Raw genomic sequence first — 21,062 nt, 5'->3', positions numbered from 1 at the left:
CCTGCTTGTGTTCTGTCTCTCTCTCTCTCAAAAATAAATAAACATTAAAAAATTAAAAAAATAAATAAACATCCTGCTACTAAACAACCAATGTTTCAAAGAGGAAATCAAGAGAAATTTAAAAAATACCTTGAGACAAATGAAAATGTAACATACTAAAATTTATGGGATACAGCAAAAGTAGTTTGAAGAGGGAAGATAAAATGGATAAATGCTACTGCAAAAAATAAGAAAAGTCTCAAATAAACAACATAACTTTATACCCCAAGGTACCAGAAAAAGAAGGAAGGTCAAACTTATTAGAAGGAAGAAAATAACAAAGATTGGAGCAAAAATAAATGAAATAAAAAACAGACAATAGAAAAGATCAATACAACTAAGAGCTGATTCTTTGAAAAGATAAACAAAATTGGCAAACCTTTAGCTGGACTCACTAGAAGGAGGAGGACTCAAATAAATAGAATCAAAAATCAATGAAATGTTACAACTGATACCACAGAAATACAAAGGATCATAACAGACTACTAGGAACAATTATATGCCAACAAACTGGGACAATCTAAAAGAAATGGATACATTCCGAAAAACATACAACCCACCAAGACTGAATCATCATGAATTAGAAAATCTGAACAGATCAATTACTAGTAAGATAACTGAATCAGTAATCAAAAACCTCCCAAAGAACAAAAGTCCAAGATCCAACAGCCTCACTGGTGAATTCTATAAAACATCCACAAAAGAATACATATTAATCCTTCTTAATCTCTTACAAAGACTAGAAGAGCAGGGAATTCTTCCAAATTCATTTTATGAAGTTAGCATTACCCTGATACCAAAATTAGACAAGAGCACCACAGGAAAATCATAAGCCAATATTCCTGATAAACATAGATATGAAAAATTCTCAGCAAAATATTATCAAACTCATAATAGCAAACTAAATTATCAATAATATATTAAAAACTAATATATCATGATCAGGTGGGATTTATCAACAATCACCAGTCAATGTAACATACCACATCAACAAAATGAAGGATAAAATCATATGATCATCTCAAAGGATGCAGAAAAAGCACCTGACAAAATTCAATATCCACTTATAATACAAATGCTCAAAAAGTGGGTATAGAAGGAATGTACCCGAACATAATAAAGACCATATAGAATAACCCTACAGCTAACATCATTCTTAATGGTGAAAAGATGAAGCTTTTCCTCTAAGATCAGGAATAAGACACAGATGCCCACTCTCACAACTTTATTCTACACAGTTTTGGACGTCCTAGCTAGAGCAACTATTCAGGAAAATAAAATAAAAGGCATCCAAATTGGAAAGGAAGGAGTAAAACTGAAGCTATTTGATGACATGATGACATGATATATATATAGAAAACCCTTAAGACTTGATCAAAAAACTGTTAGATCTAATAAACAAATTCACTAATGTTGCAGGATGCACAATCAATACACAAAGACCTATTGGGTTTCTTTACGGTAGTAATAGGGCATCAGAAAAAGAAATTAAGAACACAATCCCTTTGTAATTCCATGAAAAGAATAAAATACCTAGAAATAAACTTAACCAAAGTGGTGAAAGATCTATATATTGAAAACTGTAAGACACTAATGAAGGAATCAAGGAAGAACAAATAAATAGAAAGACATGCCACGCAATAGGCCAGAAGAAGTAATACTGTTAAAATGTCCATAACACCCAAAGCAATACACAGGTTCAATGCAATCCCTATCAAAATCCCACTGGCATTTTTCACAGACATAAAACAAACAATCCTAAAATTTATATTGAACCACAAAAGACCCTGAATACCCAAAGTAATTTTTTTTTAAGATTATTTAGTTATTTTGAGAGAGAGAGAGAAGGAGGCAGGCAGAAAGAGGGAAAGAGAGAACCCCAAGCAGGCTCTGTGCTGTCAGTGCAGAGCCCAATGCAGGGGCTGGCTCAATGTCACGAGCTATGAGATCATCATGACCTGAGCCAAGATCAAGAGTCAAACACATAACTGACTGAGCCATCCAGGTGCCCAACAATCTTTTTCTTTTTAAGTTTATTTATTTATTTTGAAAGAGAGAGAGAGAGAGAGAGAGAGAGAGAGAGAGAGAGAACAAGTAAGTGGAGGAGGGTAGAAAGAGAAGGAGAGAGAGAAAACCAAGTAGGCTCCACGTTGAGCATGGAGCCCAACACAAGGCTCGATCCCACGACTGTGAGTTCATGACCTGAGCCATGATTCCCCCCAACTACCCAAAGCAATCTTGAGAAAGAATGAAGTTGGAGGCATCATGCTCCTTTATTTCAAACTATATTACAAACCTACAGCAACTAAAATTTAGTATAGTATTGGAATAAAAACAGACATACAGATCAACAGAAGAGAAACTCCAGAAATAACCCTACCCATATATGTTTAATTAACTTATGACAAAGGAGCCAAGAATATACATTGGGGAAAGGACAGTCTCTTCAATAAGTGATGTTGGGAAAACTGGACAGTCATATTCAAAGAATGAATTGATTATTGTCTTACACCATACACAAAAATTATCTCAAACTGGATTGAAGACTTAAACATAAGACCTGAAACCATAAATCTCCTAGAAGAAAACATAGGTGGTAAACTCCTTGACATGGGTCTTGGTGATGATGTTTTTAATCTAACACCAAAACAAAATGCAATTAAAGCAAAATAAACAAGTGGAACCATATCAAATTAAAAGCTTCTGAACAGCAAAGGAAACCTAGCCGAAATGAAAAGGCAACTTATTGAATGGGATAAAATACTTGCAAATTACATGTCTGATAATTATCTAATATCCAAAATTAATACAGAACTCATACAACTCAATGGCAAAAAAACCTAATCTGATTAAAAAATGGGCAGATGATCTTAATAGACATTTTTTCAAAGATGGCAAAATGATAGCCAACAGGCATATGAAAAGATGCTCAACATCATTAATTATAAGCAAAATACAAATCCCAATCACAATGGGATCTCACCTCACGTCTGTTAAAACAGCTATTACCAAAAATATAAGAAATAACCAGTGTTGCAAGGATGTGGAGAGAAGGGAACCCTCTCACACTGTAAATGTGTGAATGTAAATGGTGCAACTGCTATATAAAACAGTATAGAGTTCCTCAAAAAAAGTAAAAAAAGAACTATGTTATGATACAGCAATTCTACTTCAGGATATTTTATTTTTTAAAAAATAACCCACTAACTTGAAAATATACATGCACCCCATGCACCCCTATGTTCATTACAACATTATTTGCAATAGTGAAGGTATGTACACATCCTAAGCGTCCAATGATGCATGAATGGATAAAATAATTGTGGTATATAGATCTACAATGGACTATTATTCAGCCATAAAAAAAAATGGAATCTTCTCCTTTGTGACAACATGAACGGATCTCAAGGGCATTAAGCTAAGTGGAATAAGTCAGAAAAAGACAAATGACATATGATCTCTCTCATATGTGGAATCTAAAACAAAAACAAAAACACAAAACAAATGAACAAAAAAGGCTCAGACCCAGGGTGGGGGTGGAAGAAAGGGATGAATTCTTTTTTTGTTTGTTTAAATAAATTGAAAAAAAAATCCTTTGAAAGATATATGTTTATCATGTAAATTCCTGTCACCTCCAAAATCAAAGGATTACATTTTAGCACCAAAAAGAACTGTTTAGAGAAAGATGAGTCTGTAGGATCAGAATTTGGAAGAAAAGCTCTAGTTCTAGTTCACACTGTATGTCCCAGTTATATAGGAATTACCACATATTCTTGCAACCATATACCCTTTGCCATGATACTCAACATATCTATCCATACTCTCTGGAACTGTTCTATGTACATAACTGTACAGATCTGTTTGAACGATTTATTGTTTTAGTCATTTCAAAGTTTTCCCAGTGATCGGCTAACAGAGCTGAAGTTGCCCTTGGTAATATGGCTGTTTTTGTTCTCTAATATATTAAGTTTCTCATTTTCAAAACTACCACCTCCATCACCTGAGTGGACTGTTGCCCTGTGGAAGCTAATTTTGTCCAGAGAGAAAAGGAAAGGCCTTGAGAAAAGAAGCCTTCGGGACCCAGCAGCCTGATCTGTGAAGAACATCTGGGGGCCAAGGCTGCACTACCATGATAGGAAGGAGATGGGGGTGTAGTACAAGCCAAGGTCAGAGATGACTCCACTCTTCATCTGCTTGTATACGCACAGAATACCTTTACTGTACACTGAACAGCTAGTAACTTTGGTTGCTGCTGGGGAAGCAAGGCTAAGGAGACTTTTCCTCAATTCCTTTTTTAGCATCTTGATCCATATGTTGCTTTTCTCAAATTTTTAATTAAATAAAACACCTCATAAAAATTACTAAATACATAAGGAAATAGGAAATATTATTTATCATTAGATCAGTTAATAAAGAAAAGCAGTTAATAGAAACTCATCCCAAAGTCAAAGGTAAATCAAAATTTTTGACAGACACCAAAGTAATTCAATGATGAAAAAAGGTTGATTAACAAATGTTGATGGAACAACTGGATATCCATATTAAAAACTAAATTCATTTTCTATTTTGTATCATTCATAGAAAATATTTTTATATGGATCATAGACCTAAAGGTAAAAACTGAGAGCACAAAATTTCTATAAGAAAGCAAGAAAGTATATAAAATCATCTTCTCAAATTGGAGGCAGAAAAATATTACATGGACATAGAAAACAATAACTATTAAAAATAATAAATTAAATTTCATCAAAATTTAAAACTTCTCCTCACCTGAAAATATCATTAATAAAAATTCATAGTTAAAAGACCAGGAGAAAATATTACAAAATATATATCTGACAAAGAATTATATCCAGAATATATAAAAAGCTTATACATAAGAAAAACGCAAATAACCAAATTTTAAAAATGCTAAGACATTTGAATGGACACAAAAGAATATACAAAAATAATCAATAAATGAATGAAAAAAGCCTTAATATCATTATTCATCATGGAAATGTAAACTAAAACCATAATGAGATAACACAATGAAATATTAAAGATCCTCCAGAATGGAGCAGTTGAAAACCCAGTACATTACTGGTGTAAAATGTTACAACTACTTTGGCAAACAGTTTTTTCAGTTTCTTCTAAAGAGAAACATACACATACTATATTATCCAGCAATTACACTCTGATATACTTATCCCACAGAAATGAAAACATATGTCTACAGAAAGATTTATATAAGAATTTCCCCAGGAAATTCTATAATGATCATGGTAGCCCCAAACCACAAATTATTAAAATATCAATCAACAGGAAAATGGACAAAGTATGATACATTCATACAATAGACTACACTTCAGCCAAAGGAAAAAAAAAAGAAAGAAAGAACAGACCACGGATATGGTGGAATGTCGCAAGAATGTTAAGAAAGCTGGAGGCAAAAGAGAACATACTGTTTGAGGACATTAATATATAGGAAAGTCAAGTTAACCTATGGTGTCAAATTTAGAACTATTGTTGTCTCCGTGAGGGCAATGGGGATGGGGAAATTTGGGGAGGTATTAATCAACTAAATCAGTTGATCATTCTTTAATGAATTTTTAACTGGTGTTTGCTTTATAAATGTTAGGAGCCAACAAATTAGACAAATTTGTTTATTTATCTTCATTAGGTTATATTTTTCATAGGTAAAAGATATATGAATTTCAAATAAAAATACAATTGTGATACTTGCCAGGTCTATCAGAAAGATACAGGAATTATGATTTTAAAAGTGGAAGGAAATTTAATTGAATGATTTCACCATGCCTTTGAAGGAATTCAGAAATTTCCACCCAAATATACCACTCTAGCATATTGACTATTTTGAGTAAAGGCATTTAAAACACATCAGATGCAAGTATACTGTGACCTTCCTTCGTTTCCTTAGAAGAGATGAAATTCCTAAATGAAAGATATCCTCCCTATACTAAAAGAAACACTTTTTTTTTAATTTTATTTATTTTGAGAGACAGACAAAGCACAAGTCAGGGAGGGGCAGAGTGAGAGGGAGGGAGAGAGAGAGAAAGAGAGAGAGAGAGAGAGAGAGAGAGAGAGAGAGAGAATCCCAAACAGCCTCCACACAGTCAGCACAGAGCCCAATGTGAGCTCAAACTCATGAAACTGTGATATCATGAGCTAAGCTGAAGTCAGACGCTTAGCAGAACGAGCCACCCAGGTGCTCCTAAAAGAGACATTCTTATCAAAAGGATAGGAGGGAGAAGCCAAGAGAAATGCCTACAACCAAACTTTTAAAACAACAACAACAACAACAACAACAACAACAACAACAACAAACACATTACAACATTGTATCCTTTGCTTCTAAATCTGTCTTGTGTCAGTTTACTTCTTAGGCCTACCCTAAAATCGTAAAAGGATACAGGAGAAATTTTTCCTCCTCTACACCTTATTGTATAGATATGTTATTTGTAAATACCATTAACACATCTATCCAAAACCATTCCTTACCACATTTAGAAAAGAAACTCAAAAGCTTATTATGTACTTTTTAGAAATTATATATTATTCTAAACTTACCAGAAAGACAATTGTTGCTGACATCTAGTTTTTCCAAAGAAACAAAATGAAAAAGTGGTATGATTTTTGTCAAGCTGGAAACAAAGAAATAGAATTCATAAAAATTTAAATTGGAATGTCCTTATTATGACATAACCACATAATAACGTATTAATATAACACAATTATGTGATAATATGCAATTGTATATGATTATATATACATATATCATTATATATTTGTATAATAAAATACAATTATAATAACATTAAGAGTGCTAATTAAAAATGTAGTAATCATAAAATTCTAAGTATTTATTCTATAATAGAACATTTGTATTCATTTTTAAGAGAAAACACCATGTATTATCAAGTTCGATGACAAATATCATGGATTTTAATGTGTACATGTTATTTAAATAAAAATAAGTGAACTTTTTTATTATTGTTTTTGTTTGGTTTTTGTATAAAGCCAAATTTACAGAGAATTTATATTACAGATATATTTTGTCCTGGCTCAAAAACATAACTTAAACCATGAAGAGGTTACAAATATAAAAAATATTTGTTTTCACTTTTCAACAGGATAACAGATTAGAGTTACTAGTTTTGTTTGTAATTAATTTTGTTTGTTTTCCAGATCAAAAGTATTATAAGTATTGCAATTATCCAAAGTTACACTAAGGTTATTTCTAAACTAGAAATATGCATCTAAGCAACATTATAATAGAAAATGTTTTATACAGATAGAATGAACTTAAATTTGGCAGAAATATGCAAACATTTAAATTAATAATAATTATTAAGGCATTCATATTCAAATTCTAGCAATAATGAATTTTCCTCCTACATCTAAAAGTTTCTATCATTTTCTAAGATATAGTTGTCAGTAAGAACCCAAATTCAAGCCAGGAACATAAATGATATTCAAAATATTCACATCACTGGAAACAAAAGCCATGAAGAGAAAATTAATTTAGTTTGATTTGCATTTCCAACTAAGACAAGTCTACAGTTTAGTCTGTAACACAAAACCACATTACCATAGCTATTTAGAAATAAAAATTAAGCCAGCTTTTCTAAATCTTTAAACAACAGAAAAATTCCTTTGTTTGAAATATATTCTCATTACAAACACAAGTCTCCTGAACTAATCTTCCGTATAAATGTCAGAACTCCGTAACAGTTCAAAATATGCCTCGACTAACAGAATATTTCTGGTACAAAAGAAAAAAAAAGTATGTATTAATTTCCACTTCTTTTCTTTTTTTGTTTTTTATACTGTCCTTCCAGTTGTCCTGGCAGACATTTTTACATCTTTATTTCTACTATCTCCTTGTCATGAAAAAAAATCTATTATTCTAAGGTCAGAATCTTATAGAATAATACTGTGACTAGAAGCCTCATGGGGTCTGGCACAAAACTAACCCTTGTTCTGACCTTGACTCCTTTCTTGTACTATCCTGTTCTGCATTAGCAGAGAGACAGAAGATACTACCGATGAAAAAAACAGACTAAATATGAGATTGGAAAAAGTTCTCTCTGACTGTAGCTAAACCTAAATACAATATTACTATTTATGTTAAGCCTATACAACACCACTTCTTACATACAATTTCCAGGAGGAAAGAAAATCCAAGATAATAAAAGAAAGAGTGATAAAATGTTGGCCATTACATTTATATATACACTTCATTATTTGTACATATATTCCTAAATAGTCAAATTTATGAAATGTCACATGTACAATGAAAAGGAAGGAAGGAAGGAAGGAAGGATGGAAGGAAGGAAGGAAGGGAAGAAGGAAGGAAGGAAGGGAGGGAGGGAGGGAGGGAGGGAGGAAGGAAGGAAAGAAGGGAAGGAGGAAGGATGGAAAGAAGGAAGGGAGGAAGGGAGGGAGGGAAAACAACCTAAAACTTTGTTGCTACATAATTAGTGGATTTAAGTCCTAGTTTTATGATTTTCCTACTCAGCACGTTTTGGATCATTCTCATTACAAGCAGGAAGTTTAAGTTCCTCAATATAATTCTAATGAATGTATTTATCAACAAGAAAATTCTTACTTGTTTTGTACCTTTAATAAATTTCTAATACTAAATCTTTGTTCTTCTACTAAAAGGGTTTTGAAAGATTAACAGATAATGAGTTTTATTCTTTTTTTTCAGACTATTTCATGTTTTTAACCAGTAAGTTATATGGTAAAGTGTAGGTAACATATAGGTTATATGAAGACTTCCAGTAAAATAACCAATAAAGTCTTAGAATTAAAAATAAAATTCTCTTTTCAAAAATCAATGCAAGTAAAGAAATATTGGTTTGACTGAATATTTTTATAATATTAAAACTTTATCTTTTCAGATAACCATGCTTTTAGAATTCTGTTCTTTTTCTTTTTTAAAAGTTCTAATCAAGAAAACTGATTATTCATTCACCTTTATGACTATTCATTAGGATGGTAGAAACCTAATAGTGGAATTCTTTTTTCAAACTTCTAGAACTTTTCCTTTTACTGACATTCTGTGTATATTTTTTCCAAGAAAATTCAAACCAGAAAGACAAAGGACATTAGTGAAAACCTAATACCATTTGACCTTGTCACATTAGCCCTGGGCATAAAAAAGATATAAATTTCAAAGACGACAAAAAGCAAAAGATTTGTACAATGAGCAGCCAATGGGTAATAGTTTCCACTTTCTGCTCCTACTTAGAGTCTCACTGGAAGTAGAAAGACTTATGAAGCCGGGAGTCTTCCAGTTAGGACTCCGCTGAGTCAAACTTAAAACAGTCATATGTCCTAATGAAAATTTAAAACAGAAGTCAAGATGAAACATGTATTTCAAACAATATGTACTAAGTATCATTCCTTATTGTATTTCATTTGTTGGGGGGGAAAAGCATATGGACACATAATTTCTTCCTTGTGGTGAAAATATCAAAAATTAAGAGAAAAATATATACAATTTAAAAGACACACCAATCACAAATCCAAATAACGCATTTATAAAACTCTTCTCAGATTTGCAAAATATATTGACATACATTTTCCTTTTAGATCATCATTAGAATCCCATGAAATAGGTAAGGTAGGTATTACTACCTCTTTTATATGTAAAAAAAAACTCAGGCTCAGGCAGTAAGAAGAGAATTGCTCAAGGTCAACTGACAGGTAAGTTGTAGGTTCAGAATTCAAACCCAGATCAGCTGCCCTTGAGTCCATTTCTATCAGTCACATCCCTGATGTCTTTAGGCCTTTTCCCTTTGTCCTTTCAGAAATGGTAGATTAAATGTGCAAAGAACTTTGAAAGAGTCATAAAGAAAAAATCAAATATGTGACAGTATTAGAAAATTCAAAAAAACATATTTATATAATAAATTTACTTATTTTTATATAGTTAAGTTCAAAAGATTAAGTTCTTTTATTGTTAAGAGTTTTTTGATGCTAAGAACATATATTACTCAGTTCTGTGTCCCCCAGAATAGCAAACACCACCACCAAATGTTATAAGGTTAAGCAAATAAATTTATAAATAAGGATTATTTGGATTAAGTATCCCAATTATTATTATCAATTCTAAAAAACATCTAGTGATCAAGTTTATGTAATTCCTAGTAATAGCAGATTGATAGGTCAAAAGTCTATCAGAAAGATTTCTTTGATAATCTAAATTGTCCAAAAAAGTGAAAGGCATTATTTCTCAAAAAATGTTACTGACTTGAGTATTTTTTAAACTCATTAAATATTATTTTGCTCATTGATGTGGTTTAAGATCCACTTCTATAAGATGTGTGAGGTATGTCAATTACTGAGTGATTTATTGCATATGTCCAAAGCACAGCTGAGCATTTCCATTGAAATTGTGTTTCTTACCTGGAAAATATTGTGAAGAGATCCAGTGAGTTTGTGGATGGCCCACATTACTTAAACAGTGTTGTCTAAATAGAGCTGGCTCTACCATAAATGTCCTTTTAAAACCAAGTCAACTTTCATATGATAGAGCTGATTAAAATAATTTGAGGGAATTTTTGAATACAGATTCAGTTTTTGCTTTACCAAACAGTGGAATAGTTTAATAGGTATATGTTAAATCATTTGGGACATACATGCTCAAAGGATGAGCACTTCTGTGGCAGAGAATGTGAGAATATTTGATGATTCTTTTAGGAGAAAAATATATATGTATTAAAATCAGGCTGTACTTGTTCACTTGTTCCTCAAGAATTGTATACCTCAAAAAAGCAATTTCTTGTTAAAGGTGGTTTCTATCCCCTACTCCATGTGACTTTGATGAACAAATTAATCACATTAGAGTGAATAGGTCTCAATGAAATATTAAGCAGAAGGAGACATACGCATATTGTACTCCTGTTTTGGTTTTAGACAGTTTTTCTCTGCAAAGATCCAGATGTTTGGTGGTTTCAAATGGATCTTCTGTGTCAGGTACCCATCTCGATTTAATGTTAAGGTATTTTTTTAAGTGTTACTTTATATCCTTAGGGAAATCGAATTTAAATCAATCTTAACAGTTACAAAAAGACATGCAAGTTGAGAGCAGATTAAAAATCATTCTTCCAGGACTTAATAAGTACCACTTGAGAGAATGAGACATCCTTCTGAATTAAATTAACTACCTCCTGCATTTTCCAAGGACTATATTCTTTACAAATATAAACAAACCTGCTCTGGGAGATTTCTACAAGTAGGTCTTTCAGAAGAAATAAAATGAGTAGGATAAGTGGCAATTAAAATTCTACTAAAATTCAAGGGTATGTCAATACATTACTTTTTCAAATCCATTAAGGTTATATTTCTAACATATATATTAATTTATTGTGATGCACTTTCACTAAATTGCTGGGAAAAACTAACAACTTTTCTACTTGTTATGAAGATCAAGCATTTACTTTAATCATTCAATGCATTTAGTGCTTAAGCAGTTTGTTTTTACCTGTTTTGAGAGATAGTCAGGTTTTGTAGTAAAGGCAACCAATATGAAGAAAGTGCTTCCACAGTTGAAATGCTATTATCATCCAAGTGCAATTCTCTTAGTAGAACATGATTCTCCAAGGATGGAAGCTATATTTAAATTTGGGTCATTAGCTAATATTAAGCAAAATATTTTGTCATTCAACAAAATTTAAAAACATAAAACCTACTAAAACTAACAACAGACATATTCTGTTAAATTCAGAGTATAATGTTATAAGAATTTTAGGATGAATTAAATTTATAAGAATTAACTTCATAATTATAATTTGATTTTTTACACAAGTTATCTCATCATAAATTTTAATTAGAATTTCTTGATAAATTGGCCCCATTTATATACTGTTATATTTTAACTGAGTAGTTACTATTTATTTTAGTGTTCTGAAAAACTTATGTTAAATTATATTTCTTTATAAAATATTCTATGTTGAACATTTTTTTTAAATAAAGTATGTAACAGTTTTAAGTAAACTGGAAATCACATATCAATAATAGGCAAAAAAAATAAAGAAAAATTAATCAAACTTGCTTTTAAATGTACAGTTGATATTTCTATTAAAAGGAAAATGTTTCATTAATCACAGAAACCAATAATTCAAAGCAATTACCTCACTTAGATAATTTCCCTGTAACTTCAGTATTTGGAGTAATCCACACTTTTCAATACCTTCAACTTTAGTAAGATGATTATGTGAGCAATCCAGGTATATAACGGTAGGAGTATCACAAAGGCCTTTTGTGCTAATTAACTGATTGTGGTCCACAATTAGTTGCTGAAGATTTTTCAAAGATTCTAAACCACCTGAAAGAAAAATTTTCCAAGATCACTTGCATTGTACATTCTTCCAGAATTGAAAGGAGAGCTTCCATATTTTTCTAAATAATTGCATCTTTATATTTCCCAATATTTCTAGTTACAAGTGAAGACTTAGTCCATATTCCTATGAAATGTGTGTAAGTGTAAAATGTAGTATTTTTTAAACTTGTACCCAGGAGAGATATTTTTGTATGACATAGTTGTGTGCCAATTTAAAATTGAGCAAAATACTAAAAGTATACATTAACACTGAAAATTTTATTTTCAAATGACAATTGAACAAGGGAGAGATAAAAGGACTTGTTTTTTTTTTTAAAATAGTTTTTAACTCAATTTCAGGGTCTTTAAAGTTTGAATCCTTACTTAAGTCTGAATATATAACATTGGAATGCCATTTTCCTACCATTGACATATCTATATTAGATTCCCAAATGATGTAGGTGCAACCATATTAACAGCAATGAAATATTAACATATTCCTCAGGTATTTCAACATTGTCACAAGTGGTCCGCTTTTAACCCAGATAGGGCTCAAACTAATATGATACTATATGAAAAATACCAAAGGAGCCTTAGACTACAGCTCAGTGCTCATAAGGAAAAAACTGAGAACGTCGTTCAAGTAAGTCATCAGGAATTAGCATTGGAAAGAAACACTGAGGAAGTCTGTAAAAGTTTCATGGAAGATATTAAAAATCTAGAAAACGTTATTTATATTGAATATTGAACTATATATGATCTCTCTATGCATCACGCTATTATATGAAATAGGCAGTTTTAAAAACTGGAAGTATGGCTTATGGTCTAAAGTAAGTACAGTTAAGCAGAATGTCTTCAGTGAGTATTACACATATGGGAGTCATTGAGGCTAAACTTTGGAGAATCAAGCTTCATTGTGATTTTCTTGTCAAACCCCAAAATATTTTTTTTAATTAAATGTTGGATTAGGCATGAGTTTTCAACCAAAAAAAAAAAACTTTATTTGATAATAAACTGAAAGGTAATCTTGAAAGAAACATCATTATGTATAAAAATAATATCTGGAATTTATGTAATAAATTTATCCTGGAGACATTTAAAGCATTAACTCAAGGTTTGTTCTTCTGATTATACCTTGTAATTTACAGAAAGAAAGGGCAGAAAGACTGCTTATATCAAAATGGAGAAATAAAAGGAAAAATCAAGTAACATTACCAAGATTTCACAAGGAAGCTTAGTCTGCATCATATTTTAAAAATATATCTAATATCAATATGTAATATATAAAATTCAGAATTATGATAAATATTGTACAAATATTTCACAGAGATATATTTTAAGAAAAACTATATATCAAAATTTCAGTATTTCTAATAGTTTAAGTCAAAATAATTTGATATTATGCATGATTATTTCTTATGAAAAGGAATATATTTTTATGCTAAAGAGTAAATTTTCTTATAATGCTAAATAAATTTTATAATATCTAAGAAAAGCAGGAAAATGCATAGAAGACCTATAGAAGAGAGAGACTGAAATTTAAATGTAGGCAGTAATCTTACATTTTTAACTGCTTATCTAGGATTATATGTACTGGTATTTTCTTGTAATGTAAAATAGCAAGCATAACTTAGAAAAATTGTCATCTGTTGTTGTTCAAGGAGTGAATTGCTCTGCCCTATAAGAAATGACTAACCATTTAAATAACAGACCAATTATATATTATCAATTCTAAGGTATTAGAAATAGTATATTACATATTCTAATAATTATATATTCGTTAAAATGTAATTTAAAGTTTGCTGAAATAGAAAATACTTTGGAATTTAGTATGTCTTATGATCACTTCTAATGAATATCAGTAAACCCACTGAAGTAGTTTAAAGGTATTCAAGGCAGAAGGAAATGCTAATAAAAATTTGTAATTGTGTAAAATAAAATTTCCTTTATCAAACATTTACACATGTTAAGCAATCTACTTCCATAAGCTTAATATTTTTAAAAGCCATGCACATTGCTCTTAAGCTTTTCAGAGCTATTCAGAAATAGAATCTTCCATTAAATCATTTAGAGTTGGGAATGCATTTGTAAAACTTTTCAAAGGTCACACAAGAAGAGAACCAAGAATGAAACATTAGTCATACACTGAGTAAAGCTAAAGGATTTGGCAGAAGCAGCCTAAAAGAAATAGGAAATAGCAGACAAAGCAGCAGAATAATTGGGAAAGAACAAGAGGAAAAAGCAAACGGAATTCTGTGATGATGACAGTGGTTACTAAAAATAAAAAAATAAAATAATATACATTTTACAATTATGAAAGGCATTTTTATTCACACTAAATTATACATGGCCAATAGTGTGAAAAGGAGTATGGAGAGGCCACTGTCTTGGCAGTCATGAAGTAGCTAAAGACTTTTGTTAGAGGCAACAATAACATAATCAAGATGGAAGTCACAGTGCAGTAGAAGTGGGGGCAAGGCATATAGACCTTTTTTTGATATTTGATTATGGAGAGAAGGTCATCTAAAGTGCTTAAAATGGCCCACAAAACCCTATATTTGAACTCATCCTCTACTACTATCCCATTATCTTGGTTCATTCTACCATGTTAACCTCATTGCTGTTCCTCAAACATGCCACACACACTTCCACCTTAGGGCTGTCTGTATGTGTAAAAAGCAATATGAGAGTGTGAACATGTTAGGCTAGGAAGAATTAAGTAATGCCCACCAACTAATTTCAAACATTAAGACACCATGATTTTCAGCCAGTACACAGAGAAGGTATAATGAGTCCATTCAATAATCTGTTTGAGATTCCAATCTAGTGGAATTACCATGATTTCAAGCCTCCGATACCGAGGAATATTTGACAGAGCATTTGTACTTCTATGAATCCATTACATATTAATACACACACAACTACAAAGTAAAATGTAGAGAAACTCCTTTCCATATTATTTAAAACAAAGAAATGGAGATAAGTTAAATGTCTATCAGTAAGGGAATAGTTAAATAAATTATGGAGTATCTAAAAATGAATACACCTAATCTTCAATATGAAGTAGTCTGACATAGAAGGATGTCCATGATCTATTACTATATGTAAAACCTAATTTGTATACATAGGCTTTTAGCTATTTGAGTATGTTGGAATTTAAATCTATACATCTATATTGGTATTGCAAAAATATCTTAATTGATTCATAAACAATTATGAGCCATGGTTACTCTTACAAAATAAAAAAAAGAAGGCTTAAACAGAGAATGTTTTATTGCTTACATTATATAATTTTCTATTTTTAAAAAATGCTTAAATGAGAATGCACTTCTTGCATAACAGATTTAAAAACAATCTATTTGGGGGAAAAAACTCAGAGCAAGTATTGAATAGAAGTGTTACTTTGTATTTAATCCTGACTACCACCACTACCAACAATGATTGTTTAACTGAAGAAAACCTTGGAAAACCTGATCTGCTATTCATTAAAAGGGCTTGCTATATAGCCAAATAGGGGAACTCTGTACTTAGATAAGAGGACATACCTCTTCGACTTTAAGATAAAAGTTTTAAAGGAAATGCAATGAAAGAGTAGACAGAGACTGGGTAAGATCTCTACAGCACTGGCCTAAATATAACTGTGAGGGAGGATGCGTATATGAATATATATATATACATATGTGTATATATGTGTTATACATATGTGTATATACATGTATATATATATATATATGTGTGTGTGTATATATATGTATATATATAGCCTAAAACTTAGTTTAATGACAAAAAAAGGAAATCATTTTAAAAAAATATGTGAAATATGTGGAACTGAGGCATGCCAACAAACAAGTGCATGAGCTCGGAAGATCTTTCAGCCTCATTGAGCCTTGAGATGACAGCAGTCCTGGCTGGCAACTTGACAGCAACCTCTTGAGAGATCCTGAGACAGAACTACCCAGTTAAGCCACTCCCAGATTCTTGATCCACAGAAAATATGAAGTAATAAGTGCTTGTGGTTTTATATTGCTCTTTTAGGGTACTTCACTTCACAACAACATACAACTAATACAGTAAGGATTACATTCTGAAGAAAATATGAGAAAGAAGAAAATATGTTGAAAATCCTCAGGGCAGTAGAAGGACAGTTAAAGAAACTTAATGTAACAAGAATTCAAAGATATTAAAATAACAGATGGGTACACAAGTGGACCAAAATAACACCATGACAGAACTAGCAAATACTTTAGGAACAACATTCTACAGAACAGAGAACTAAAGCTTGAATTGCCCACAAAAAAAAAAAAAAAAAAAAGAGAGATCATCACATGAAGAATAAAATATGAAGAAGCTGAAAATGAAGACATAGATTAGATTAAATAATAATAGACATGAAAGACAGATAAACTCAACCAACATATGAACCATCTATGATTGAAAAACAGAACCAAGGCAAAAAGTTTTCAAATATAAAAAACCAAAATTTTTCAAACACAATATAATAACTTAGTCTGTAGTTTGAAAGGGACATTGCGTTCCAAACAAATTTATGTGGATTTCTTGACTATGTTTCTTGGTTCAGTTATGAATCGAGGACAAGGAAATGTTATTCAGGTATCTACACAAAAATCAGTTATGAGGGTAGAAAATCAAGTTGGCCTCTCACTTGCAATAGCAACACACAATATCATGTATTGTCACACAGCACCAAGTGAAAGTGTTACTTTCATAATAAAGTATGAGTTTATTTTTCTTTAATGTTTATTTATTTATTGTGAGAGAGAAACAGCATGAGCAGAGGAGGGAATGAGAGAGAGGGAGACTCAGAATCCGAAGCAGGCTCCAGGCTCTGAGCTGTCCGCACAGAGCCCGACACGGGCCTCAAACTCACAAAACTTGAAACCATGACCTAAGCTGAAGTCTGACGGTTAACCAACTGAGCTACCCAGGCACCCCTAAAATATGAGTTTAAAGCACAGCTTTATTCTCATTCAGGAATGAAGGCAATTGACAGTCGCAAATGTGAAAGAATTCGGGAATTATAGGACGCATCTTTCTTTGAAAAATAAGATTTAAAAAGAGCTAATGAACTGGATAATCCAGACAAGCAGAGGATGAAAGGAGTAGTTGTCAAAAGAACTGGTATTGACCAACTGTCATACAGATCAAATGTTGCTAACGGATATATATGTAGAATCATAACTCCTGATGTAATAAAAATTGTGAGGTGAAAAGAATAAATATTCTAATTTATTTCATTTTCTTAAAGAGTTAATATTGCCTAAACTAGATGAATTAAAAGCACATGTTTTCATAATTTACTGAACAACAAAAAAGGTATTATAACTGACAAAACTGGAAGGGGGAGATGGAGGTATAAATGAGATAATTTTATCATCTTTTTTTTAAAGGTTTTATTTATTTATTTTTAATGTTAATTTATTTTTGAGAGGGAGATACAGAGTGTAAAGAGGGGAAGGGCAGAGAGAGGGAGACACAGAATCTGAAGCAGGCTCCAGGTGCTGAGCTGTCAGCACAGAGCCCGACATGGGGCTCGAACTCATGAACTATGAGATCATGACCTGAGCCGAAGTCAGATGCTTAACTGACTGAGGTACTCGGGTGCCCCAATAATTTTATCATCTTTAGCATGAGGTAGCCACTCTAAAATTTCGAAGACAAAACATTTTCATATATTTTCCTGCTCTGTTGTTTAATAATGCTTTTGTGAGTTTTTAAATATGTCCTATCTTAGGAAACTGTAGAACAATTGACTAAAAGGGAATGTTCCCGACCAGTAATTCATATAGGGATGACTTTTTTGTTGTTGTTCATCATAAAATTATTTTGTATACATTAATATATTTTAATGATTGCTTTACTTTACAATCATGGTACTTTTTAAACACTCATATTGGTATTCAACTCAGTAGTGGTTAAAGTTATGTCTGCATTATCTCAAAAGCAGCACTAAAATGTTGACTTTCTTTAATATTAATATAAAATATATGCCTAGAGCTCATCTCTTTAAGTACAGTATAATAACCACAGATATTAAACTTTTTCTACCATTTAATTAAACTTTACTTAATTAACTACCTAAACTTTTTTAAATTAAACTTTACCCTAAGTATACTTATTCATATAGAAAAATTAAGCATGATTGGCTGAAGAGTTACCATATTCATTTCAAGTGATTTCTTATTTCAATTACTTTTTTCTTTCATATAAATGCCTCCTATATATAGAAGGACATTCTGTTTACCATTTTGTACTTGTTATTCCTCAAAGAGTTTGTGGTTTCTATTTAGGTGTCAGCTAGGCTTATCACAGTTTTATTTTCTTAATAAGTAGTATATGGTAATTTTTTTCTAATTTTTTGAAATAAGAAGCATAGAGTATCATATATTAACACATATATATAAATCATTTATTTTCCCCATATTTCTACTACAAATATCAAAACCTATTTTTTCAAAAATGGCTTTACTTGTAACATAAAATTCATCAGAGACTTGTTTTACTAGTATCAGCCCTGTGCTGTGTCCACACAGAAATAGAAAAATAATAAAGGCAGAATCTCTGCTAAAATATCTTACTGGATCCCTTCAACCACATTTTTAAAAATTACAGCATGTAAAAACGTTAACACTTTATTGTGAAGTGAATAGAGTAAATTACAAAACAATATTACAGTAGTGATTTTTTTAAAAGCAGAAAACAATATGGAAAGACAGAACAATTAGGCAAGAAAATAAATAAACGGCATCCAAATTGGAAAGGAAGCAACACTATCACTATATGCAGAAGACATGGCACAATATATATAGAGGACCCTAAAGACTCCATCCACCAAACTGCTAGCATAAATGAATAATGAGTAAAGTAGCAAGATACAAAATCAATGTATAGAAATATGTGGCGTTTCTATATACTAATAATGCATGTATGAAAATTATCCCATTTATAATTGCACCAAAAATAAAATAAAATACCTAAGAATAAATTTAACCAACAAGGTGAAAGACCTGTATATTGGAAACTATAAGACACTAATAAAAGGAAGTGAGGAAGTCATAAATAAAGGAAAAGACATTCTGAGCTCACGGATTGAAAAAATGTATGTTGTTAAAATAGAACAATATCCAAAGCAATCCACACAGCCAATGCAATTCCTATCAAAATCCCAATGACATTTTTCACAGAAATAGGAGAAATAATTCTGAAATTTGTATGGAACCACAAAAGACCTTGAATAGCCAAAGCACTTTTGAGAAAAAAACAAAATTGGAGATATCACACTCCTCGACTTCAAACTATATATCAAAGCAATAGTAATCAAAACACGATGGTACTGGCATAAAAACAGACACATAGATCAGGGGAACAGAACAGAGACCCCAGAAATAAACCCACACACGTATGCCAATTAGTTAATGACAAAGGAGCCAAGATTATACAACAAGGTAAGGGCAGTCTCTTCAATAAATAGTTTTGGGAAATCTAGACAGCCATATGCAAAAAATGAAGCGTGGCCACAGTCTTACACCATGCACAAAAATCAACTCAAAATGGATTGAAGCCTTGAATGTAAGACCTGAAACCATAAAACTATAAAACCCCTAGAAGAAAACATAGGTGTTAAACTCCTTGACATGGGAGGTCTTGGCAATAAATTTTTAAATCTGACACCAAAAGAAAAAGCACCAAAAAAAAAATAAACAAGTGGGACTATATCAAACTACAAGCTTCTGCACAGCAAAGGAAACCATGAACAAAATGAAAAGGTAACCTACTGAATGGGATAAAATATTTGCCAATCATATGTCTGATAAGGGTCTAATACCCAAAATAAAGAATTCACACAACTCAATAGCAAAAAACAAACAAACAAACAAAAAATTCTGATTAAAAATGGGCAGAAGATCTGAATAGATATTTTTTTCCAAAGACAACATATAGATGGCTAACAGACACATGAAAAGATGCTCCACATCACTAGTCATCAGGGAAATGCAAATCAAACACAAAGGGATCTCACCTCACATCTGTTAAAATAGCTATTACCAAAAAGACAAGAAATAACACGTACTGCAAGGATGTGGAGAGAAGGGAACGGAATCCTCTCACACTGTAAATGTGTGAATGTGAACTGGTGCAGCTACTATGGAAAACGGTACGAAGTTTCCATCAAAAAGTTAAAAATAGAACTACCTTATGATCTAGCAATTCTACTTCAGGTATTTATTTAAAGAAAAAAACCCACTAAGTTGAAAAGATATATGCACCCTCATGTTTGTTACAGTATCATTACAATAGCAAAGATATGGATACAATCTAAGTGCCCACTGATGGGTGAACAGATAAAATAATTGTGATATACAAATATATACAATAAAAATTAATTAATTAATTAATTAATTAATTAAAGTTGAAAAAGAATGAAATCTTGTCATTTGTGACAGCATGGATGGATCTCAAGGGCATTATGCTAAGTGGAGTAAGTCGGAAAAAGACAAATGTCATATGACCTCTCTCATATGTGGAGTCTGAAAAAATCGAACAAACCAAAACAAAACTCCCATACACAGAGAACAGATGAGTGGCTATCAGAGAGAAAGGGGAGTGCAAATTGAATAAAGGGAGTCAATTGTATAATGATGGATGGTAACTAGATGTGCTGTAGTAATCACTT

The 21,062-nt window shown here is 31.5% G+C and overlaps 1 protein-coding gene across 6 annotated transcripts in view; it reads right to left on the bottom strand.

The window, feature by feature from the left end:
- The window catches only part of LRRIQ1 (leucine rich repeats and IQ motif containing 1), a 210,475-nt gene that overhangs the window by 146,960 nt on the left and 42,453 nt on the right, over positions 1–21,062 (bottom strand). For all 6 annotated transcript variants that reach the window (XM_049626027.1, XM_049626022.1, XM_049626023.1 and 3 more), the window contains 3 exons: positions 12,183–12,376; positions 11,534–11,661; positions 6,610–6,683 (listed from right to left, as the gene is read on the bottom strand). In XM_049626027.1, coding sequence (XP_049481984.1) covers positions 6,610–6,683; positions 11,534–11,661; positions 12,183–12,376 — 396 coding nt within the window. The remainder of the gene's footprint in view (positions 1–6,609; positions 6,684–11,533; positions 11,662–12,182; positions 12,377–21,062) is intronic.

This window comes from Panthera uncia, chromosome B4 (genome assembly GCF_023721935.1).
Source record: "Panthera uncia isolate 11264 chromosome B4, Puncia_PCG_1.0, whole genome shotgun sequence".
Lineage (NCBI taxonomy): Eukaryota > Metazoa > Chordata > Mammalia > Carnivora > Felidae > Panthera > Panthera uncia.
This window is presented reverse-complemented; position numbering and strand designations above follow the sequence as displayed.